This window comes from Diabrotica virgifera, chromosome 5 (genome assembly GCF_917563875.1).
Source record: "Diabrotica virgifera virgifera chromosome 5, PGI_DIABVI_V3a".
Lineage (NCBI taxonomy): Eukaryota > Metazoa > Arthropoda > Insecta > Coleoptera > Chrysomelidae > Diabrotica > Diabrotica virgifera.
Window position 1 is genome coordinate 72,814,169 of NC_065447.1, and position 27,399 is coordinate 72,841,567.

Here is a 27,399-nt window from a genome sequence, read left to right on the forward strand (position 1 = left end):
ACAATATATTGAAACCGCAAATGGAAAGGCACACTTTAACTTGTTTATATTATATCTATTGTATTGGTACAATTTTGGTGCCTTTTGTCTCTCTGTACAAATTTAGTCGAAGCACTGGGTTACTGGCTCGAAGTCCGTTTAATTATGCAAACTCCCTGATGGCGGAAAAGAACCTTCATCTCCCGACGTCAGGACAAAGTCATTGTAATTGAAATGCTGGAATGTTTCGAAATATTAAATTTAATAAGTTTGAGAATTCTAAAATGGTTACTGACAATTGAATTAGGAAGTGAGATAGCTCGAAAACCTTTCACAAATTAGACATGAATATTTAATCAATTTTACACTACAACAGAATGATAACTTCATTTTTGTAGAAAAGAGATATCTAAGTTCCAAAAAAATTAACATTTAACAAAGAACTTAATAAAATGCTATAATAATTTATCCTTCATAGTCACGTTTCACTAGCCAATTAAAATACGGAAGAGATAATTAAACGAAATCTTGTTAAATGGGTTGTAGGAATAAAATTCAGACTTACAATCTACTTTACTGAATCATAGGGCAATAGAAGATGTGACGAGGTTACCGGTCAAGAATAATTTGGTTTCAGGAAAGGTATGTGGACATGAGAAGCAATCTTCTGTCTTCAAACTCTGGCACAAAGGTACAAAGATTAGCAAGCAGACCTTTTTGTCTGTTTTATAAATTTTGAAAAAGCGTTCGACCGGGTGCAGCACATGACGTGGACAGGAAGATTGAATGACACCGGAGTCAACAAAAGAGATTCTAAAATTGTTAAGGCTATTTATTGGAATCAGACAGCAATCATAAAGACCAACGGTAACACGTCAAGGCTAATTGAAATACAATGAGGTGTCAGACAGGGTTGTATTATTGAGATTGTATTGTTGAGGACAGATTGTTGAGGAGATCATTGCACTCTTTCACAAGTTTTGATCTAGGGAGTGTGTTCTTTACTCTCAGAATAGCTTTTTAGCTATCTCTTTAAATGTTGATATTATTTGCTTTGGGGTCTCCATGTATAATTTCATCAATGCAGGTCACCAAACAAAACAGTCAGCCTGAAACACGGATGTATAATGATCAAGGCTGTAAGATTTATTATAGTTGCATGTTTGCCCTAAGACTCCTAATCCAGTATTATCAGCAGTTTTAGATCAACCAGTGAACCATATTAAGTCGCCATTAATATTTGGGACTTATTGTTCTCTAGGTGATACAATTGGGTTATTCTTCTCGGTGAAGGTTAGGCCTGGTGTCATTATATTGTAGTTAATTTTAGAGATGGATTTAAGTATAGTCGCAATAGTCAAGATCCCCCCGGAAGACTACCTAAAAGAAGGAGGGATAGTTGGTAATCTACCTCCCAGGAAATTAACCAGAGGCAGCTTCAGAATTAAACAGATCGAAAGATCTCCAAGAAGTAAAATAAGAAGAAGAAGAAGAAGAAGAAGAAGAAGAAGAAGAAGAAGAAGAAGAAGAAGAGTAGCCAAACAAACACTATATACTATATACTAAATACTATATACTATATAGACTATACTCCTCAATGATCTCCTCAACAATCTGGCAAAAGACAATAAAGTGTAAGTCAAAGTTTTTAACCTAATAAAAATATTCAAAATATTCAAAAATATCCAAAATATTTCTAAAAGATATATAATTGAAAACTTATTGGACCATTTTCCTGGTAACACGTAACACCTCCATGGCTTCTAAAAATTGCAAGCCAGATGGATGCTGAAATGAAGAACACAATGGGGAATTCTAAAAATTTGCAATTTACGACCCCGTCTGTTCAGCTGGTAAATTCCAACGGAAAATGGACCTATGTTACTCAAAGGAGTAATACTAATATAAAATAAAAATGTATACCATTTTTATTCAGTTGAAATGAGAAGGCAAAACTGTCTTATTTTTCACTTAGTACAGAGAGCAAACCAGCACTATAAGTCGACGATTTTCGGCTCTAATTGGAGTCATCATCAGAGAGGCGTAGGTTTGCTGCTCTCTGTCCCAAGTGACGAAACTTCGAGAGTTTATTCCCGCATTGCAAGTGACGTTATGGAGTAGGTGCCTAGCGACATCTGCTAGGCACCTACTCCATAACGTCAGTTGCAATGCGGGCATAAACTCTCGAAGTTTCGTCACTTGGGGTAGAGAGCAGCAAACTTACGCCTCTCTGATGATGACTCCAATTATTAGAGTCAAAAATCGTCGATTTGGAGTAGGTACTGGTTTGCGCTCTCTGTACTAAGTGAAAAATAAGACAGTTTTGCCTCCGCATTGCAACTGAATAAAAATGGTATACATTTTTATTTTACAATAAAGTGTCTTTAATATGGATACCAGGTCATGAAGGGGTGGATGGGAATAAACAAGTTGATCTGTCGGCAAAACAAGGATCGAGAGACAAATTTGTAGATCAAGTGACTGGATATTGCCGTTTAAGAAACCGCCTATACAAACTAGGTAAGGTGAATGAACCATGGTGCAAAAAGTGGGAAATGAAAGAAGAGACTGCCATACACATCCTATGCCATTGAAATATGCTGCTAAGTTCTGTGAGGGATGAATTCACTGGTCAACTGGGGTTTGAACTAAAAGAGACATTAAAACTACCAAAAAAAAATTGTTGGCCTTCGTTGAGGCTAATCGCTTATTAAGTTTACGAAAAAAGCAAGGTATGGTACAATGGCATTACGACCAAGTGTCTTGCCTGATTTAAGAAAAAGAAGAAGAAGAAGAAGAAGAAAAGATGCTACAAACAATTTCGTAATACACTGTTACCTTCGCAAACTATTTTAAAATATAGGGAACCTGGCTAGGTGGTGTTAGTTTTAAAAAAAATCTGCAATTAAATATTTAATTTTAGAAATATATGATGAGAGTTATTCACTTGTGACTAAAAAATTGTTACAATCTAACACAGTCACTATATTTGTCTACTTTTAAACACATTAATAATGAATACTTAAAACATTAAAAAGGATAAACCCTGTAGTTTGCTGTATATACCTTCGATAAAACAACTTACCTATAACGAAGTAAACACTTCTGTTGTATGTAGGTGTATAAGAATGTATTAAATATTCTTTAAAATTTATCCACAAGGTAGTGTAAAGTTACAAAACAAAACCTCTCACTTTAGCACTACGTGCATTATTCGAGCAAGGATGAAATACATCCAGATTAGTAGATGATCGGATCTAAGGTAAATCTGCACCGATCTGTTTAAGGGATAAAAATTATTGGATACTATGTAATTTTACGCCAGTCAATTTTAAGCAAAAACCGTTCTATAATTTTTTTTAGACTCAATACTTTTTGAGATATTCGTGTTTTAAAAATTGGTCAGTTTCATTGAATCATAATACCTTTTCGAACGGTTTTTTGCGAATACCTTAAAAACTATGCATCTAACTAAAAAACTATATTAAACATTTTTGTAGGTTACAAAAAAACAAAGAGACACTTGCCTTCATAAATCTTCTAGTTATAATACAAAAAGAAAGAGATATGGTAGGTGAAAATAGTTTGTTTTGGCACATCTCAAATTGGTGTTTTCAACTTGAAATAACAGAGAAACGGTCAACTTTAGGTGTATAATGCTTCTAATACCTTTTGTAGTGCTTGTAAATACTTTTAAAATGAGCTATATTAGAAGTCCATTACATTAAAACTAAGCGAGATATGCTGCAAACAAAATTGATAACCAATGTATTTTAAGAAAAAAAGAGAAGTAATTTTAACCCCCATCCACCAAAATGTAAATGCATCGTCTTCCTTCTACAATGGCTTTTATTATAGTGTCATTTCTATATTCAAAAAGTAGAACGGGTTTAAAATTAATGGTTTTTGAAAAAAAAGATCAAATTAAAATGCGCATTTTTAAATTTTCTTACAAACCTTCCTTTTTCTTCATGGAACTTGAAAATGATAAGAGATACAGTAATGAAAAATTAAAAAGAAATTTATATCTGAAAAAGTTCTACATTTTTTTGTTGTATCTTACAAATATCTCGCTTAGTTTTAACGTAATCGACATTTAGTTTTGCTCATTTTAAAGGTCTTTTCAAACCCTACCAAAGTTATTAGTATCATTATACACCTAAAATCGACAGTTTCTCTGTTATTTCAAGTGGAATAAACCGACTTGAGCATGCAGCAAAAAAAAAACAAACTCTTCTTACCTACCATACACCTCTTTGTATTTATCTAGAAGATTTATGAGGGAACAAATCTATTTGGTTTTTTATAACCTACAGAAATATGTTATAAAGTTTTTTGTTAGATGCATAGTTTTTAAGGTATTCGCAAAAATCCCTCCGAAAAGGTGTAATGTTTCAATGAAAATGGCCAATTTTCAACCTCGAATAACTCAAAAAGTATTGAGTTTTCAAAAAATAAAAGAACGGCTTTTGCTTAAAATTAGGTTTTCTAGCCTCTTCCGTGTCTATTTTAACCAAAACATTTTTCACCCCCGAGAAGGGGTGGGAACCACCCCCAAGATAAAAGCGCACATCGGCATAAGGTAGACTTTGTTTCTTGAGCTATTCCCTACTTACTGTGAAAATATCAAGTAAATCGATGTAGTAGGATGGAATTCGGAGCCAAATACCCTCATTGACTGCCCTATTTAGCATGTTAAGAATTACAAAAAACAAGGGTTGTCCGATCTAATCGAACTATAATTAATTAATAATTAAAAAATGACATTTTTTATAAATTAAAAAAAAATCGACCCGGGCAGAAATTATTTTAGATTTTTTTTATCATTCTAAACAAAAAAGGTCTTTTGTAATTTTTCTCCAAAGTTGATCGTTTTCGAGTTATAAACAATTTAAAACTGAAAAAAGAACGAAAGATGACAATTTTCAAGGCCCAAAAACACAAGTAACAGATAATATTTTTGTAATCATCATGTACGTAAATTCAAGTTCAAACTTTTTCTTATCAGGTCTCGATAAAAATTTTAGCCATGTTTTATTCCAAAACATATTTTTTTAATTATTGTTAATGAGGAAGGTTTCTTATAGGGAAACGAGCATCAACAACTAAAAAACAATGTTTCAGAATGAAATATGTCCAAAAGACTTATCAAGAACTGATATAATAAGGTTTGAACTTGAATTTAGGTACTTCGTAATTTCAAAAATGATATTTTATACTTATGTTTTTGAGCCTTGAAAGTCGTCATCTTTCGTTTTTTTCTCAGTTTTAAATTATTTATAACTAGGAAACGATAAATTTTAGAGAAAAATTACAAAAGACCTTTTTTGTTTAGAATGGTCTAAAAAATGTAAAATAATATCTGCCGGGTCGAAAATTTTATTTTTTAATTAAAAAAAAAAAATGAAATTTTTTAATTTGTAATTAATTATAATTAGAACAAGATTAGATCGGGCAACCTTTGTTTTTTGTAATAATTGTTAACATGCTAAATTACATATCCAATAATTTATATCCATTAAACAGATCGCTGCATATCGACCATATATCGTATCTTAGAATACATGATTCTCAATAATCTTAATATATCGACTTAATATCGCTTACTTTATAATGTTAAATATAAAAACAATATAATTTAGATTTTTTTACACCTAATGAAGTGGCTAGTTCCAAATTCTTCTACACCGGAAGTTCACATTGATGATGGTCAGTTTAAACCGAAAAATTTTGTGTTTTGTAGTTATGGATAACTTTTAAAGAATTTTTGATAAATTCATATATACCTAAATACAACAGAAGTGTTTAATTCATTCTAAGTTGTTGAATACTTACTCCTTGAAGATATATACTTAGATACCTTAAAGTCGAATATACACTGCGCGTCATAAAAAACGGGCACCCTAAAAATGGGTAATTTTTGAGGTCGTGTATCTCCCAAACCTGTTGTTCGATTTAAGTGATTTTTTAAGTATGTTATAGCCTTATTCTTTGTCAATATCCTGTAATAATATTTTTGCTAAACAGGTAAATTTTTATTGTATACCGGCTGTACGAATCAAACTGAATTTTTTTTTCTCAAAGTTCGCAATACCCTGTGGAATATCCTAGCATTTAAAAAATACTGAAATTCAAACCCAACCATAGCCTCATGTGTTCTCAATATTCTGTTTTGTGATTCATTCGCTTATGTTAGATAATAAAAAAGTTAGGTACTTTAATAACTAGTCATGTTCTTTTTCAGTACAGGGTGTTTCTAAACAAGTGCGACAAACTTTAAGGGGTAATTCTACATTAAAAAATAATGACAGTTTGCTTTATAATCGTACGTCCGCAAATGCTTCGTTTCCGAGATACAGGATGTTGAATTTTTTCTTAAAAACTGACGATGTATTTATTGCTTTAAAACCGGTTGAGATATGCAAATGAAATTTGGTGGGTTTTAAGACGTAGTTAGTGACACTTTGACATACAATTAAAAATTTTATATCCACCATTGGCGTGCATACGGGTAATAAGATCGGTCATATTACCGGTATGCACGCCAATAGTGAATATAACATTCTTAATTGCAAGTCAAAATATTCGCAATAACTATCTCTTAAAACCTACCAAATTTCATTTGCATATCTCAACCGGTTTTAGGGCAATACCGTTTTTTCATGCAGAATTTCCCTTTAAAGTCTGTCGCACTTATTTACAAACAACTTATACTGAGGAAGAACACGACTAGTTGTTAAAGTACATAACTTTTGTATTATTCAACATAAGATAATGAGTCAAAAAGTATAATGTTAAGAAAACCTAAGGCTATAGTTGGGTTTTAATTTCAGTATTTTATAAATGTAAATATTCCACAGGGTGTTGCAAACTTTGAGAAAAAACACAGTTTGATTCGTACACTCAGTATATAATGAAAATTTACCTACTTAGCAAAATTAGCATTACAGGGATATTGACAAAGAATCAGGCTATACTATATTCAAAAAATCACTTAAATTGGACAACAGGTTTAGGAGATACGTGACATCAAATTGACCTATTTTTAGGGTGCCCGTTTTCTATGTGTATAATATTTTGTACATTTACATATTGTGTATAATATATGCAGTGTATAATATTTTAAATGAAATTAAGAAAGTCGCCAAGAGATATGAAAAAAAGCTCCATAAACATCCCAACTATGAAGTATTTTCCGCTTATTGTAAGACAACCCCAAATGCGAAAGCTCAAGAGTACTAAACCGTTCGAACTTGTGTAATGTGAGAAGTTGTGCAAGGCTTAATTAGTGTTGTTCATTGTAGCCACAACAAGGACATGAATAGTTAGTGAAATGCAGAGTCAGTGCTGCGCTGTGTAGATACAACAAGGAAGTGGCCATTTCATGTCAAAAAAGCTAAAATGAACCAGCTGATATCTAGATTACAAACAATTTTAGGAAAATTATGTTAAAGAAAAAAGATTAATTAATCTTGTAGATAAGGTGTCGTCGTATTGTTTAACCTTTTACACGCGCTGGCGTATTTTGTACCCCAGATATAAGAATATATCTGGGATACAAAATATATATAAAAATTTAATTTTTGACCTTGTTTATCTACCTAACCTATCACTGGAATGTGCTTTATAGTTGGTTTTAGTTTCGTTACAATCGGCGTTCTGGGAAGATCGTAATTCACATTTTAGTATTTGTTGTTTCCGGTTGTAGACAATATACGCCACGATTATATTCATATAAGTAGTAATATAGGTACATCTTTCAATTGTTTTTAAGTCATTATATCACAAAATATATTTTTCTTTATAATCAATACTGTTTCTTATGTAAAAAATCACATTTCAAAAAATTTTGTATTAAGTAGTAATTTTATTTATCATGGAATCAGATTCCAGTTATAAATCCCAATTGGCTTACTGAGAAGGAATTCCAAGTATTCGTTGATGCCAAATAAGGTTTATAACAAACAACTAAGGGCATTAAAAAAAAATAATAAACAAATCCGCTGTTTTTAAGTGTATTCTTGTGGCGTATAAAGTACGCCACGCGTGTAGTTATATTATAACTTGATGCACGGGTAGTTAAAGGTTAAAATAAAAAAATTGAATACTTACTGTCGTTAATAAACGCGTACTTTCCTACAAATATATCGTTCGTTGAAACATTTTTATCTGTATGGTAAGAGAGCGCCATCGCTCTGTAAAGAGACACCCTTGTCCTAGGTCTTATTGCCCCGCAGTATCTTCCCCCGAAGGGTGTGTTCACCAGTTCGGCAGGATTCGGCTGTAACACCTCTGCATAGATATCCATGTATTCGTGAACGCAGCTGTGAAAGAAAAATGGTAATTAGTACCCACAATAAAATAAGAAATATTAATTTATATTTTTCTAGATTTAGTTTAGTAGTTCTGAGGGTAGAATAATATTTCTAAAATAAAAAACCAGTATTTTCATACTTGTATTGTTAATAGTACGAGATCCGAATCTAGTTCGACCTTCACCCATCTGCTTTCCGGATGAAACAATTTTTAATTAAATTTCATACATAGACAAATATGACTTCCATGGGTTGCCTCTCAAAATCTTGTCGTATCCTTAAAAGGGGATGTAGGGTTTAAAAACAATATGTCAAGCATATTTTTGTGATTTTTTTTTGAAAGCTTGGTAGAATTATTTTATTTTTAAATTAAATAGGTATATTCACTACAATTCATAGAATACTTAAAACAAAATTCAAGAAAAAATATTGGAAAAATAAGCCAACAACAATGGATTTTGCAGTGGACACCAGACTCATTATTTGACCATAAACAAGAAATTCAAAAATATTTTATTATCTTATGACTTTCTCGAGGTAACGGTGTTGAGATTTTTTAGTTTTATTGATTCTTGACTTTTTTTTGCAAAAAAGGATGAAAATCAACATTTTATTTATTATTATTAAACAAAAAATAAGGATAAATCAAAAAAATCTTGACAGCGTTCCCTCACGAAATGTCTGAAGAAAACATAATATACAAAATTATAGGTAGATCGGTTTAGTAGTTTTTGGGTTACAATGTCTAAAGCCTTTGAAAAAAGCAGTTTTGATAATAACTCGTTTAAAGTTCTGTCAACTTTTATTTTTAATTTACTTTTGTCTGTCAAACCGTAAAGTGATGCACATCGGAATATGTTTTTCAATCGTGGAGTAATTTACAAAACGAATGGGAACAGCAACGTTTCTCATTACGCTCAATCGCGCTGGCGCGAACATGTTGCAAAGCGAGTCGAAAGTAAGTAGTAGATATATTCAACACTATATTATCGCATTTGATATTAAAGTTTAATTATTTATTATCATTTAAAGATCTTTAATACTCTTTATTTTGATATAAATTTTGATTGGTAAACATATCGATGCAGTCACCTACATTTGCTTAACTGTTTACTCTGTCGGCCCGGTAGCCATGAACGTAGGAAATACCTCATAGACCCATTTTATATGTTTTAAATTTTAGTTTCAATAAAATCTGATTGGTAAACAATTGGTGAAACTTGCTAAACCAAGATTTTTGTTTAATTAAAAGAAGCTTTGAAAAATTTAAAATTTTCGCTTTTTTTTTATTATTTTAAATGAAAGCAAATAACCTCAAGAATACTCTCTGAAAATTTCAAATTCATTGGAGCAAAATTACCGAAAATAGAGCATGTTGCATAACCCTACCTTCTAGTTGGTGAGAAGCTGAGTGACTCGTTTTGCAGCAGGTTCGCGCCAACGCGCTTGAACGTGGTGAGCAACGGTCAACAGCTGTTCCTATTCACTGTTATAAATTACTCCGAGATTCAAAAACATATTCCGGCCTGCATCACTTTACGATTTTTTGCAAAAAAATCATTGTTTTGATTTCTGAGTGATATCAAAATGTCAAAAATCAATAAAATCAAAGAACCTCAGCAGCGGTACCTCGAGAAACCCATAAGATAATAAAATATTTTTAATTTTTTGTTTAACAGGATCCAATGATGAGGTCTGAGGTCCAATGCAAAATTCATTGTTTTTGTGGTACCTTTACCATTGGAATTTGCCATCGTTTTCCTATTTTCAATTGTAGGCTTATAATTAAAAAATGAAATAATTCTACCATAATAAAAAAAATTCACAAAAATGTGCTTGAAATGTTGATTCCAAACCCTACGCCCCTACGTTAGGGATAGCTATGACAAGATTTTGATAGGTAACCTATGCAAGTCATATTTGTTTATGTATGAAATTTAATAAAATAAATGTTTCATCCCGAAATCAGATGGGTGAAGTTCGACCTAGATTCAGATCTTAGACTATAAGGATTACGTATCAATATCGTTTTGTAGTACAGTAGACTCCCTCTTAACCGGCCACCTCGGGATCAGAGCCTGGCCGGTTGACCAAATGGCCGGTTAATCCGATGTGCAGGCATTTTCATGAGAAAAATCAAGTACAGTGGAACCCCGATAAGTCGGCCCCCGATAACCCGGAAGTCCGGCTAACCCGGACCGATTTTCATCAGATAAACATTTTGATTTTCATTACATATTTTGTATTTTGACAACGACAGCCAATCTGGGCGTCGAAATGTTAATAAAATTATTTTTCAATTTAATTGTGGCTTATTTCCCATCAAAATACATAGTTAATTATCAGACAAACATTTCAACAATAAAAATGTATGTAATATAATATTTGAGAGATAATACGTATTTGTGTAATTTGAACTACATAATATACCATAGTAAAAATGACTCATGGCACACAACGTTCATTGTCGTGTTATCGAAAACAACAGGCACCTGTAAGTATCCTTTATTTATTTGAAACTGTCTTAGCATTGTTTAGAAAAGATTAAAAGACTATTAAAATTCTTTTTCAAACAATGGTCTTAGTCTTCACTGTTATTAACCCATTTAGCGCCAAAGGTGCGAAAACGCACCATTTTTTTGTAGAATTTTTTTTGACAATTCGTTAATTTTTTTTTAAATCTTTGTATTTTTTAAGTAACCACAAGATATAAGTGTAACTAAATTTAATTTTGTTTAATTTCCAAACTCGTGCTTTCATCACAAAAATATTTTCAAAATGTCCGACATTTTCAATCCTTCGACACAACTTTATTTTTACTGTAGTAATTTTATTGGCATAACACTTTTATGGTCAAATAAATTAAAACATTATTTTTTTAACCTATTTGTACACTAATTGTTATAAAAATACAAAAAAAATATTTTCTGAGTCATCAAATCTCGTGTTTGAAAATAATGGTTCGATAACGAACCATTGGCGGAAGTCGACATATAATCCTGTCTGATCAGGAATAAGTCAAGGTGATGCACAGGCAGTAATTTGTTGGGATATTTCTTTATTATGTGTAAAAACACGTATCCACTAGGCTTTCGCTCCGAGCTCCTTCAACTGCTCCACATAGTGGACACGTTTGGCGCTCCCGGACTGTGCAATTGTGCGCAATCTGCCTCGGCGCTCCAATCTGTGGACAATTTATATGTAAGGGAGCACATACATCGATTGGAGCAGTTGCAGGGAGCGCGGAGCGCAAGAAGTTCGTGAACATAGTGGATGGTTGGCGCTCTCGGACCATGCAACAGTGTGCGCTCCTCCTCAACGGTCCAATAGGTGGCGGTTTATATGTAGAGGAGCGCATGCATGTAGATGGGAGCAGTTGCAGGGAGCGCGGAGCGCAAGAAGTTTGTGAACATAGTGGATGGTTGGCGCTCCCGGACCGTGCAACAGTGCGCGCTCCGCCTCGGCGTTCCAATTGGTGTCGGTTTATATGTAGAGGAGCGCATACCGTATCGATTGGAGCAGTTGCAGGGAGCGCGGAGTGCAAGAGGTTCGTGAATATATTGGATGGTTGGCGCTCCCGGACCGTGCAACAGTGCGCCAACGACCGTGCGGCAGTGCCTCGGTGGTCCAATATTACGAACGTAGTGGATACGTACCTTTAGAAAGACGGGTAGTCTGGTATTCAGTTTTGTTATAATCTAGGGTGGGGGAGGGGGCTACTTAAGGGAGGCTGTTTAGTGTTGTAGACAATAAGTCGATTTGTCGAATTTATGTAACTGGCACAGTGCAAGATACAGGATTGGAAAGTGTAAACTGGAAATATCTAAAATAATTTCTAAAAAAGATAGAGGGCCGTTCGACTTCGTTTTTGAGAAAGAAGCTGAAGAAGGTGTAGGCAATGTTCTAACCATACTATTTTTGTTTATCAAAACTTCCAGGTCCATTTACACTCTAAATGTTTTGAGACTTTTCACAAAAAATAAAATTGTGTATTTCAATTTTTATATCTCATTTCCGCCAAAGGTTCGAAAACGAACCATTTTGTTGTTGTGACACCTGCCATTATTAAAGTGTAAAATAATTTTTTTACGAATGTTTAAGTTTATTTTACTCTAGTTAATCAAATATATTACATATTATTGCAGTATTTCTTTGCTTGGCGGTTAATGGGTTAAGTAACATAACTTCCTTGCGATTGAGACGGTATTGTGTGTAGTAAAGTCGCATTGTTCGCTTCCGTTCTGTAATCGTTCGTAAATCTATTCAGATTTTGTGTTTGCGGCAATAAAACGTAAAAATGTTGTTTTTGTTTCAAAATGATATCAAAAGACAGTTTGGACAATCGGTGCAAAGCTAATAAAGCTAAAAATGAGACTCTCGACGACACTCTGTATGTGTGGTTTTGTGAGGAACGCGAACGTGGTTTACCAGTGTCTGTGTGCCAGTTATAACGGAGTTTATCTGTAAGCATACCATATTTTATTAATTTTTACCATTTTCTCCGGCTAACCCGGATTTTCGATAACCCGGATCGGCCGCGGTCCCGATTAATCCGAGTTAACGGGGTTCCACTGTACATACATACATATATCAAATACATATGTACAGGAAGGTGTATATTAACCTTTCAGTGCTAACGCATGGTCTCATAGACGGAGCTAACCTATTCATACCTATAATTAACGATCTATTCCGATATTCGGGCTAGGTCATTCAATAGCTTCATATTTTACCTAACCGTTGTTAGTATTTAAATATTGTTGAACGTAGATACATAGTTCGTTCGTTACACAAGATTTCGGTCTCAGAGACGGATGTTAGCTTTTGCGGCTGTACTAAAGGTAAAAATTGTAACTTTTAGCGTTGTATTTTTAGTAAATAAAATATTATTTTTTTAATTTTTAGAAGTAGAAATGAACTACGAAAAGTCGAAAAACACAGTACAGTTGTTACTAGTGTAATAAATTTATGTCCTTAGAACACATAAAGGGTATATGTGTGGAATGTTCAGGAAAAGATTGACTTTTTTTAAGTTTAAAATTACTTCGTATTATTAGAATTGCTTAAGTGTGGTTATTATAAGTGGATAATTTCATCTTTAGTTTAAAAATAACTCAGCAAATTTTTTGTTTCTATTAAGATTTTAGAGTTTTTTTCTCACTTTTTAGAATAGTTGCTTGTTTTTGTTAAGGAATTATTTTTGTCAAATAATTGTTTATAAATATAATTTTTAAATAAAACTGCATTCATTTTAAATAAAAAAGTATTTAATTAGACCCTTGAAGTAATTAAATTTTGAAAATTTGTAAAATTTACAGTACTAGGGCATGTATAAACATACGGTCCCAGAGACGGACGTTAGCACTTATGTCAAAATACTTCACGTTAGCACTGAAAGGTTAATAAAGATCACGGAGTATACGGTTGAAAAATACAATTTATTTCTATGTATTTGAATATTTTACAAACTTGCTTGAAAGAAAAACGGCATCTTTCTTCTGTTTCTTGACATTAAGTGAATATTTAAAAGCTATATGTCTCCATTTTTTAAAAACCAAGACGTCTATTGAAGATGACCCAGGTTGTTGTTCAATATACTTCAATGTCACCTTCATTGCAGCCCTCGATTCGGTGTGGCCGACCTTTCTTCTCCTTCAACATCATCCTCATTTTCATAGGGCTCTTCATGTGTTGCTAGTGTAATTATTTCGTCGTCTGTCAAAAATTCGTCTTCAAGTTCCTCGTCACAGTTTATCCATTCTTCGATATCTTCTGCCTGCAATTGGACATTTTCGGATAACGTTTGGAGATCTTGAAGAATGGTGGTAGAATTATCTTCTTCATGTGATTGTTGCCACTCAACAAGTTTCTCAATGTTGGCCCACAGTTTTCGCCAAGACTTAACGAAAGTAGAAGCAGGAATTTCGATCATCAAGCGCCGAGGTACGCAAAACAATAGGAAGGGGGAGTGGCCGGTTAATACGACGGCCGGTTACTGCGGCACCGGTTAAGAGAGAGTCTACTGTATGTATTTTAATGTGGTTTAATTTAACATGTGAGTACACTCTGACCGTTATAGAAATACATATACGTGAGCAGCGCGCAAACCGTAGACTGATAATATGAAAATATGAAAATATGAAAATATTGACTGATTTCTTTTGAAATTTTGTTTACATGAGCCATTGTTTGTAACGAGTTGTGTGTAACTATTTAAAACTGTAAGTGTAAGTTTTAAATAGTTTTTAATAATGTTCGGTTACTATAAATTCTTTAAGCTATAGAAATAATCTACGTAAGCTGTTTTGACTAGTCTATAACTCCCGTATTCTTTAAGTTCTGCACTGGTGACTGCACTAATGGTTATTTTCACAAATTTTTACAAATTTTATACCCTGCTGCTCTAAAATATGTCGTTATTTGCAAATTTAAAAAATGATAGTTATGAAAAATGAGCTTGTTTTGCGTGTAAGTTCTTAAAGTTATGTTACATAATATGTGCAAACAAGCAACATGCAGCTATATACACCTATATTTAGTTAAAATGTCCCATATTGCATAAGTTTAAAAATAGATCATGCAGATAGATTTATTCAAATTCATAATCGAATACGATGTATAATTAAAATGCTGACCTTAATATTTATAAGAAATATTAAACGCCAATTCATAATATAAAGTGCACTATAAAATTAGCGTAGTAATTGTTTTTCTACAACCGTGTTAAAAATGCAATTTTTAGCACTCCATACGAGAGTTAAAAATGCTACTTTAAGGCACTAGTGCTTTAAAAATTTTAAGGCACTGCAGTTCGTATTGACCGTATAGGCAATTTTGATGTAATGTCATAAAAATAATAAAAATCTAATGTCAGTCAAGTTCAAGTAAAAGTTTTTGTAGATATTGTCCTGTAATTACGTTTGTAGAAAAAATATTGTATGATATGCGTGTTAAAAAGTACATTTTTAAGGTACTCATGTGAGCGTGCCTTAAACTTTCACATGCGTGCCTTAAACGTGTACTTTTAACAGTTATATCATAAATAATTATGAGCTATAAATTTTTCAAGAAAGATGGTACGTTAATATTTAAAAGTGATGTTTGAAACCCATTTCACACTTCTAAGATATTTTAAACATTCGAACTACACAAGCTACCATAAAAATCATACAGATGGCACGACACATAGAGAAACTGCAATTATTAGATCGAAAATGACTTCGACATTGAAGATAGATACAGTGAAAGCATTTTTGCAAACCTTATATCAACGAAAACTACCTATTTAAAATGTTACCTCTAAACAGGTCACAAGAACCGTAATATAAGTTGAATTAAAAAAAAGTGCAGGTTACGACTTACTAAGTGCTAAAATTTTAAATGTACTTTCGCATATGGGACTGAGGTATTTAAGACAAATATACAAGGCTCTTTAAGGGAAGCCGCACACCAAAGAAACATGAAACGTAAAACATAAAACATGAAACGTGAAACACGTTTCATGAAAATAAGACACTGTTAAACAAATAGAAGTCCGCATACCAATGAAACGAGTGTGATTCATGCGCGTGAAACATTTTTATCTTCGGAATCCGCACACCAAAGAAACATGAAACGTGAAACACGTTTCATGGAAATAAAACACTGCTATACAAATAGACGTCCGCCCATCTATGAAACGTGTGTGATTCATGCCCGTGAAATATTTATATCTTCTTGAAACCTGTTTCATGAAATAGGACGTGTTCTATTTTTCGGTTTCAGTTTCATTGTTTTGAATAATTTATTACGAGCGTAAAATGAATGCCTACCAAGAATTTAATATTGCATTGGTTTCTGTGGTGGAGCAGAACGAAGAGTTTTCCAGTTTTCCCATTTTTTTCCCGGAACCACCCCAATAAAAGGAGGACTAATAAAGAAAGTGGTTTTCTTGGAATCCTTCATACAACACCCCAATTTCTAAAATGCTTCATATATCGCCTCTTCGCATGAAAAGTATACAATCTCCAAATTTTTACGAAATTGAGTTAAGTATATAGAAAGGCTTAGTATCATCAATATTTTCTCTGGAATAGTGACAATCAATCGTAATTCAAGAAATATCCGCTAGGGAGCGCATTGGTTAGTTTTAAATTGGAAGGATTGTGCATCTCTTTCTCTCTAAAACGGTACAATCTTTAGTTGTGTTCACGACTCGAGGAAGTTCGCACGCTGTTTCGCTTAAAGAGTATACAAAACCAAAAATGTCAACTTGAAGGTAAGCTTTGTGTTTCATTAATAGTATATAATTTCGAATTTATTTAACTTTTCTCATAATATTTTCAAACATTATTCTATTTAAAATCATGTAATTTTGAAATTGTATAGTTTTCGTGAAAAAATTTACTGGGATATGATGTAATCTTTATCAGTGTAATAGTATATTTCCGTAATTGTATACTGTTTCAGATAAATTTTCAGGGCAAAAGAAAAATGGTTTATTGGGTTTACTGCAAAAGAAAACCATTCCAGGTTATCATCTTGGATTCTATGAAAAACTTTCCTGTTCCTTTTAATTTGTTTTTACTTAATTGATTGTTTGTATTTAATAGTAAATGTGATTTTGTTAAATAAAGGGTTTTGCCTTCGGTGCACCCATTTCTAAGACTAAATTTCACTGTAAGGTTTGTGCCATATTACCTACTATTTGTTATAATATTTTTGAGAATATAAATTTGTTTATAAGCCTAGTTTTTCATTGAACATACCCTATTTTATCATAATAGTACTTTTTAAACATCTGCATAATAGTGGAAATTAATAATATTTTCTCTAAAAAAGCAGCAAAATTCAAAACATCCTATTTAACAAAAATTTGTTTTATTATTATTATTTATATGGTTGAAATATTTTCATGTTGTTTCGACATATAAAAGATACAACTAATACAAACTAAAACAAAAACCTGCCAATGTTTATTGTGGAAAATTTTATTTACCGATAAATCTTAAAAATGCTCTCCTGAAAAGTTTGTAAATTTTGAGATTGTACAGTTTTCATCCGAACGGACGATATATCACTTTGTGCACGTTCTTATTACCCATGCATGGACACCAAAAGCGATTTCCTGGTGCATCCGCTGTAGCCAAAAAAATAAAAATAAAACGGGAGGTTGAAAAAAAAAATTTTTTTTTCGCTTTTAGCATATGAGCCTATACTCCATTAATAGGGTTTTTTATAAATATATATGGTTATTGCAACATTCCTGCGAAAACTACCCCTATCCCTGAAAATAAGTTTGACGAGCATGTTTTTACGATTTTCTCATTACGTATGTAATTTTTTGAAACAAAACTTACCTATACATAATTAAAGACCACTATTTTCTCTACAAATAAGGTCCTATGCACTTTTTTCGTTACGCAAAGTGTTACGGTAATAAGCAAACGTTACGGTACAGTGGCGCCGTGAACCTCAAAAATGCTTTGGCAGGCTCCAGTTTTTGTTTTTTTTTTCGTCACCTATTCATTTTATTGATAAAGTACTTATGGCAAATGAAATAACACACTGTCTGCTACAAATTATGACCTATACATATTTTACTTTCTTTGCACCCTAAACAGTGGTGGTCCAAAGTCAATTTTTGCATATTTTCTTTATTCATTTTTCTTTGGGTGGTTTCGGGGAAAACATGGAGGTGCATTATAAAAATGTGTAAATAACACTTGAACATGGGTAATAGCTGAAAGTTTTCTTCGCTAGCATAAGCGGTTCAGATGGTATAAAAAGGGTTTTTTTAATTTAACACCCTGTAATTAAAAAATGGGCAATTGCCTTTAAATAAAACCTATACCAAAAAATCAAGCACTTAGGGTTAGGGAAAAATATTTTTTTTAAATATCTTTTTTAAAAACTTGTCAACTTTGGGGCGCCACCCCCGTTAAACGGTGGGTGATAGACATATGCTGTCGCGAAATAAATTGTAGGAAATATAGTCAGTCCTGTTTATATTTCTATTAAGGAATTTTTTGGAAAAACGTACAGGAAGGGCTACGTTTCGCAAAAACCGCAAAATACCCCCTTTAAACAGATGAAGATATGTGTTCCGGGGCGAAATATTTTTAGAAAAAGTTAGCCTCATTAAAAGCACCCCTTGGTATACCAGAAAAAAAAAATAAAACCGGGCTTGTGTCGAATTTGCGAAGTTCAACCTCTGTTTCCTACACTATTATAACATGAAACGGTTTCTTTCTACACAATTTTGTTGTTTCATGTTTTATGCTTCACGTTTCTTTAATATTATAAAGCAATTAAAGAGCAGCGCCGACAGCAACGACCGCGTCACTATCCATTTATCGATTAGCTTATCACATGAAACGGTTACTTTTTTTACAATTTATTTGTTTTATGTTTCACGTTTAATGTTTCACGTTTCATGTTTCTTTGATGTGCGGCCTGCCTTAAAGACGGGATACTTTCAGCTTTTCTGGAAATACTAATCCCTAAGCAAAAAAACCTGCTGAGCAAACAACATCCTACTTACCTATTAGCCTGGTCCCTGATAGGGCAAAATTACAAGGAAAATTACTTGTAGAGAAAAGAGAACCAATTGTGAAAGCAAATCAATTAATTCCTAACAAGCAATTTGGATGTACAGCGAAACGTATCCCAATCTATGAAGTCCACCCAGTTAACTGGACTTCGAACTTAACAAATTGTCATTAGCATTTGCCTATTCGCGGTGTGCAAGTACTTGGAGGGGATACGAGAAACGATAGTGCGCGAAAAGCGGAGAAATATTGCAACTTTCTTAAATAATTCATATTGTCAATTGAAATTTTCAAATTGACGTATATTAATTTCATACCTACTGTAATTGAAGAAGAAAAATTATATATTGCTCCACAATATTGATATGATATGCAATTATTATATAAAGGTAAATTTAATTAATTGTATTTTGCTTGCAGTACTGCATTTTAATAACTAATTTTATTTACTACTTACAATTGTTTACGTTTTAATAACATAACCTGTATCTTATTTTTTTCTTATTCTTTTTTTAGAATATGGCCTTGACAATTATCCAGTAACCAGGACTAATATAATTGGCCAGTATAATTAAAAGTGCGAAAAATGTTGCTAAGCGTAGAGACCAGGTGTCGCTTTGCCGAACTTGCACGGTCCCAATTGTAAAATTTACACATATTATGTTATTAAAAAAAAATGTAATATAAAACTTAAGGAAGATCTCGGTTTAATTTACATACAGTAGATGAACTTGTGAATCCCAACTTACAAAGTGTAAACATCATTATCTCCTGATAAATGTATATTCAATACCCCATTGCTTTAGAGTGTCAAATAGATAGGGGGATTCTTTAGAAACATCCAATTTCAGAACTCACGGTAGTGTAAAATTTCAGTGTTCTCTTTGTAGAATTCAAACAAACGCAGTTGAATAGATACACTGAAAGGCCGGATGATAAGATCTTAACAATGATAAAATATGCAAAGGCATATAAATTATTCAAAACAATGTAGGTTCCATTTTAAATGCTTAGGGACGGCTCAAAAGAACTAAAACAAAAAAGGGAGGAATTCAATTATATAATGTATTTTTTAAACCATGGAATAAGTAGATGGTTAGTGCTGTTTCACATTATAAGAATTTTGAACATGCGAGAGTTTTCTCGTGCGGTAGTTTTGACGCACACGCCTTTTCACACAATAAGAATTGAGTCGCACGAAGATATTTTGCTGTGTTGTTTGGTATATTAGTTTTATTTACACTTTGTGGCTGAGGTCGTCACATGATACGATGTCTGATATGTATCATTACGATGTATCATTACAGATGGGTATTTTTTGTCCATACTTTTGTCCTTCTTCCTCTTCTTGTTCCACTCCTATCGGAGATTGGAAATCATCAAGGCTACCCTGACTTTGTTTATACCTGACCTAAAAAGTTCATTAGTGGTGTAGCCAAACCACTCTCTCAAATTCCGCAACCATGACATTCTTCTACGGCCTGGATTCCGTTTTCCTTCTATTTTTCCTTGCATTATATTTTGAAGTAATGCGTATTTATGACCTCTCATCAAGTGACCCGAATACTCGAGTTTTCTTCGTTTTATCGTTAACAAAATTTCTGGGTCTCTTCCTATCCTTCGTATTACTTCAAGATTTGTGATCCTTTCAACCCAACTTATCTTCAGCATTCGACGGTAGCACCACATCTCGAAACTTTCAATATTTTTTATGTTGTTCTGTTTGAGAGTCCAGGCCTCTACACCATATAATAGCGTATTAAATACGTAGCCTCTTAGCATTCTTAATCGTAGAGGGATGCTTATATCTTTGTTACAGAAGAATTTTCTCGTCTTTATGAAGGTGGCCCTGGCAATTTCGATATGTCTTTTTATTTCATTGATTTGGTCTCCAGTTTCGTTTATTAAAGTTTCCAAGTATTTGTAACTTGATACTTTTTCAATTTGATTGCCGTTTATACTAATATGTGCTGGTTGTGTCATGATTTTACTGAAGACCATATACTTTTGCCTTAAGACTTTTGTCATAATGTACTGTAATACGTATTTAATTCATTTGCAATTTCTATTTTGTCTGTTATTGTTTCTTATATTTTTAATTAAAAGTCTTAATTGGTTTTTATAATTGTTGTTCTACTAAGTTATTTGTGGGATCTTGGATTAGCTCATCTAATTAGCTCATACAATATATGTAATACACTATTCTAAATGGGAAATAAGCCACAATTTAATTAAATAAAGTGTTTTGTTGACGTTTTTACATCCGATTTGGGTGTCGAAACGTTAATAAAATCATTTTTTAGTTAAATTGGGGCTTATTTTCTATTTATAATAGTTTATTACAAAAATGTTACAAGAAAATAGCTTCAGAACAACACTACAATCAATGTTTTTATGTACAGAATTTAAAAGACCATCCGTCATCCACTCGTTTTTAATGTTTTTCCCCTCGTTTTAAATGTTGTTTTTAGATAATTTCACGCAAGACGCGACGGCCGCCCTACTTCAGTCTTCCGAGGAGTCGTTTACCCTACATAACTATAATTTCGTAGTATAAAAGGTATAGTTATATTATATGGAGCGAAATCACACTATAGCGTTGTGGTTACTTTATTGTCGAAGAAAGAGAAATAAGAGAAACCGAGTTCATTGGGTCCATCCTATGAACGCAAAAAGATACGATTTATACATTTTTATATTCAAACATATTGATGGAACAACCTTTATACTCAACGTTAATTGCAACTATTGAAAATAAAGTGTATTATAATATACTGAGCAGTTTTAGTTACTGTTGTTATCAGTAACATATAATTAATTTTGCTATGCTTACCAAATGTGTTTTTTTTTCCTTATCACCTAATCGTCAAATTCACTGTTAAGTGCAGGGTATACACCATTCCAAGTATTTCTCGTCAAGTTTCTATCTTTATATATATATTTCTATATAATAATATAGTGTAAATAAAAATAATATACCAAACAACACAGCAAAATATCTTCGTGCGACGCAATTTTTATTGTGTGAAAAGTACAAGTGCGTCAAAACTATCGCACGAGAAAACGCTCGCACGTTCAAAATTTTTATAATGTGAAACAGCCCTATATGATTACATGAGCCACCATTGGAATGTTGTCGTGCGTTCTAACCCTCGCACGTTTAAATTCTTATAATGTGAAACAGCACTTAGGATCTTTAGAACGATTCGTATCGATCAAAAAAATGTTTTAAAATAACTAAACAATTCAGCGATCACCAAGATCTCTCATAAAAGAATATTTACCCCAGGCTGTGGGTGAAAAATAGGTCGATTTCAGGATATAATTCAAGAATTTTTGAAACCTATCAGGTCTTATAAAGGACGATGCCAGGAATAACTTCTACTAAAATGTAACCAAAAATATTGTGCGCTTTTTTTTATTGCGATTTTCATTTGTTAAATTTGCAATTTTTAATGATTTATAATTTTAGTCCAGAGAAATAAGATTTTTCTCGTGACACATCCCCCTCCAGGCCGAAACCAAATTTTTTGAGTAGTATGGACATCTATATTAATAACCTATATGTTTCCTGCAGCCGATTTTGATGATATACATAGTTATAAACAAATAAAAATCGAAAAACGCTAAATTTTCGCTTTTTTCGTCTATTACTAAAAAGTGAAGCATTTTAAACGAATTTGAGAGTAAGAAACTAATAAATCATATAAAAAAATTCAATATGGCGTTCACTACGCAGAGAAGAAAAGAAAACTCACCGAAGAAAAAAGAGAGAATATATGAACAAAGAACTTCAGGAACTGCAAGAACTAAGTAGATCGACAGAGACAAGAAAATTTTATCAGAAACTGAACAAAAGCAGAAAAGACTTCAAACCGAGAACGACGATGTGTAGAGATAAGGAAGGTAATATATTGACAGAACAGCAAGAGATACTAAGAAGATGGACAGAACATTTTACGGAAAAGCTTGAAGGAGATGGGAGTGAGACGAACCCTGATATACCATTAGACCAAGCAGACAACAGAGAAAAGAGTCCACCAACAATAGCCGAGATTAGAACAGCAGTAGACAAATTAAAGAACAATAAATCACCGGGATCGGATCAAGTAGCATCGGAATTACTGAAGGAAGGAGGAGACGCACTACAGAAAACAATATATGTATTGATAACAAAGATATGGTCAAATAAACAGCTACCAGCGGAGTGGAATAGTGGTATTATTGTACCATTACATAAAAAGGGGAATCAGTTAGAATGTGGAAACTACCGTGGAATCACGCTGCTGAATGCAGCATACAAAATAATGTCCAACGTCATTTATGAAAGACTTAGACCACACGCTGAAAAAATAGTTGGCAGGTACCAAAGTGGCTTCTGTAGACAGAAGTCAACAATAGACCAGATATTTGTTCTGCGACAGATCCTTGAAAAAACAAGTGAACATAACATCGACACACATCATCTCTTCATAGACTTTGAAAGCGCATATGACAATATAAACCGAGAATTCTTAATAAAAGCAATGAAAGAATTTAATATACAAACACAACTAATAGAACTGATAAAAGAATCTCTAAAAGTAGAAAGTAAAATCCGGATACAAAACGAACTAACGGAAACAATAGATGTGAAAAAGGGACTACGCCAGGGAGATGCTCTATCATGCATCTTGTTCAACATTGTACTCGAGAAAATAATGAGGGACACAACAGTCAATGCTCGACGAACAATAATTAATAAAAGCGTGCAAATACTAGCATTTGCAGATGATGTTGACATAATCGCAAGATCAAGAAGAGAAATGATAGAGGCATTCAATCAAATAGAACGAGCTGCACAAAATAGTGGCCTGAAAATCAACCAGAACAAAACAAAATATATGCAGGTAAGTAAAAACACGGAAATAAGGCAGCCACAAAATATAACAATAGGAGAATACAACATTGAGGGGGTAAAAAACTTTACATACTTGGGATCCCTAGTCACATCTGATAATAACGTAGCAGAGGAAGTGAAGAGGCGAATATTTATTGCCAATAAAAGTTATCATGGCTTAATTCGGCAACTAAGATCAGAGAACGTCGCAAGGAAAACAAAATGCCAAATATACAAAACCCTAATAAGACCGGTACTCACATACGGCTCAGAAACCTGGACACTCACTAAAAGAGAGGAAACATTGCTAGCCACCTTTGAAAGAAAAATCTTGCGACACATATATAAGGGCACAAAAGAAAATGGAATTTGGCGAAGAAGGTACAACTTTGAACTATACGAAATATACCAGGATCCAGATATCATAACATTCATTAAAATAGGACGGCTGCGTTGGATGGGACATGTAGAAAGAATGGAAGAAGGCGAAATACCAAACAAAATATTCAAACAGATGCCAGTAGGAAAAAGAACAAGAGGAAGACCGAAGCTGAGATATTTAGAACAAATAGAAAATGCTATAAAAACCTTAAAAATAAAAAACTGGAGAAAAAAAGCACGAAACAGATCAGAGTGGAGAAGAATCCTGGAACAGGCCAAGACCCAGAAAGGGCTGTCGAGCCAATGATAATGATGGTGATGATGGCGTTCACTGCATATCTATATCCTTATTTGTTGCTTAGAAAATTGCAAAATAAGTCATACATTTTGAGATTTTATAAATGTTCATAACTTATGTAAAAATTAAGTTAGAACTTTCTTATTTCACAGAATGCTGAGACTTCTGGTGCTTAAATTATATTCTAGATTTCAAAGCAATTGGTCAAATAGTTTAAAAGTTATTTAATTTGTTTATCCCAAATTAATGTTTTTTGCGACACTATAAGTCAGAAAACGATGAGGTTATAGTAATACTTCTGACAGTTTATGAAAGAAGAAGATTTATGCTATTAACTTAATTTAAAAAAAATGACAAAAAATTATTTTAAATAGTGTAAAATTATTTTGCATGAACATGTCGATTTTTTGCTTAAAATCAATTAGAATAACTTTTTAACCGTTACCTGCAGAAAAATTATTTTTCCATATTTAGAAAGACTGAATTTTTATACACATTTATAAAGAAAAACAATTGTCCTAGTACAATTAGGGACGAAGTGAGCACCCTTCTTTTTTTAATTCACAGCAGCTTTGTTTATAATCAATTGCTTAAAATCAATTAGAATAACTTTTTAACCGTTACCTGCAGAAAAATTATTTTTCCATATTTAGAAAGACTGAATTTTTATACACATTTATAAAGAAAAACAATTGTCCTAGTACAATTAGGGACGAAGTGAGCACCCTTCTTTTTTTAATTCACAGCAGCTTTGTTTATAACAACTAAGAAATAAAATTAGCCGCATTTGAAAGGTCATACGTCAAAGTTTTAACTTACCAAGTATACAAAAGATTTCCTTTCAAGGAAATCGTCCACAAAGTTTAAAAATATGGCCCTTAAAATCGGCCGGCGTTGAAACTTGGGATAGCGATGAGAGGGGGGAAGGAGCTGTTAACTGTATCTCTGGTTCTCGATTATTTATTTCGTTGTTTCTTTTTTTAATTTGTATGTACTTTTTACGTACATTACGAATAGGCGTTATTTAAATAAACTAATTGTTATATACACCATCAAATTTGTTTAACCAATTTTTTTTTTCAATTTTTTAAATAATATTTGATGTAACTTTTATTCTAAAATGTACATATTAGTTATACAGGGCGTAACAAAAATACAGGCCATAAATTAAATCACATATTCTGGGACCAAAAATAGATCGATTGGATCTAACTTACCTTAATACAAATGTTCACATAAAAAAGTTATAGCCCTTTGAAGTTACAAAATGAAAATCGATTTTTCCAATATATCGAAAACTATTAGAGATTTTTTATTGAAAATGGACGTGTATCATTCTTATGACAGGAAGATCTTAAAGAAAAACTATAGTGAAATTTGTGCATCCTATAAAAATTTTATGGGGGTTTTGTTCCCTTAAACCCCCCAAACTTTTGTGTACGTTCCAATTAAATTATTATTGTGGTACCATTACTTAAACTCACTGTTTTAAAACTTTTTTTGCTTCTTAGTATTTTTTTGATAAGGCAGTTTTTATCGAGTTGCGGCTTCTTTTTTAATATGTTTACATAAAAATTTTATGGGGGTTTTATTCTTTACACCCCCCAAATGTTTGTGTACGTTCCAATTAAACTATTATTGCGGTGCCATTAGTTAAACACAATGTTTCTAAAACTTTTTGTCTCTTGGTATTTTTTCGATAAGGCACCTTTTATCAAGCTGTGGCTTCTTTTTTAATATGGTTCAAAATATGCCTAAAAATGTAAATTATAAATAAATTTTCATACGATTACCAAGTCTCCATAATCGTACTTAACCATATTTACAAATATGTGGTGGATTTGACTAATATTCAAAATATCTCAATAAAAACTGACTTTTCGAAAAAGTACTGAGAGGCAAAAAAGTTTTAAAAACATTGTGTTTAACTAACGGTACCACAAAAATAATTTAATTGGAACGTACACAAAAGTTTGAACGTACACAAAAAGACACCCCATAAAATTTTTATGGGGTGTCAAAATTTTACCATAATTTTTTTGTAAGATAAAATTTTTTTTCAATAAAAAATCTCGCGGAATTTTCGATATATTGGACAAAATCGATTTTCATTTGGTAACTTCAAAGGGCTGTAACTTTTTTTATGTGCATATTTATACTAAGGTAAGTTAGGTTCAATCGAAGTATTTTTGGTCCCAGAATATGCGATTAAATTTATGACCTGTATTTTTGTTATGCCCCGTAATTATTATATACTAATCCTATTCAATTATTCCTAAATCTAACATTGGCTTATAATATTGAATTGAAAATAAAAAATCTCAAATAAACTAAGTTTTATTTCTTGATAAACATGCTACTAGAAAACGAAAAATGAAATGTAACAAAATTAGAGAGAGGATAAAAAGAACAAAATTATTTTCAGAAATTTTCTACAACATTGTAATAATTGTATCTTACAAGATTGAAAGTTATAATTTTAAGATTGCAAAAAAGCAAAAATTAAGATATTTCATACATTTTGGTAGTATAACAAGACTTGGTATTATAAAAGGAGATTTATTTAGGAATACTTGTATTTTTATGAAAAACGTAACAATTATCAGTTACCTATTTATTATAAGTTATTGTAAAGTCAAGTGCAATCCAATCCTATGATTGCCAACAAAGTCATCCTAAAAATATCGTAAAAGAATTTCCAAGAGTTTTTTACACAATTTACATAGTTATTTAAATAACCACTTTATTAACAAAAAACATATCCGTAACGTACGCAAAGCGTACATACAGATTAAAAAAAGAAACTCCAAAAGAGATAATAGAGAAAGATAGAGGTTTTGGTTATCGAAGTCCATAAACTATTTATATCTCTGTACTAACAAGTACTCGGTGCAACCAGTTTTGCAAGAACAGATAGTTTATTTTAATAAAATATCTGGTATAAAGATATGCCATGGGCAGGGGGGGGGGCGTGGCCCCCCTAGCTTTTCGGGTGCTATTAACTATATATGGTTATCC

At 32.5% G+C, this 27,399-nt stretch overlaps 1 protein-coding gene across 2 annotated transcripts in view; it reads right to left on the bottom strand.

Moving 5' to 3' along the window:
• LOC114329770 (bone morphogenetic protein 1) overlaps positions 1-27,399 on the bottom strand; it is a 1,195,441-nt gene that overhangs the window by 90,069 nt on the left and 1,077,973 nt on the right. For both annotated transcript variants that reach the window (XM_050650132.1, XM_050650131.1), the window contains one exon: positions 8,092-8,303. In XM_050650132.1, the coding sequence (XP_050506089.1) occupies positions 8,092-8,303 (212 nt within the window). The remainder of the gene's footprint in view (positions 1-8,091; positions 8,304-27,399) is intronic.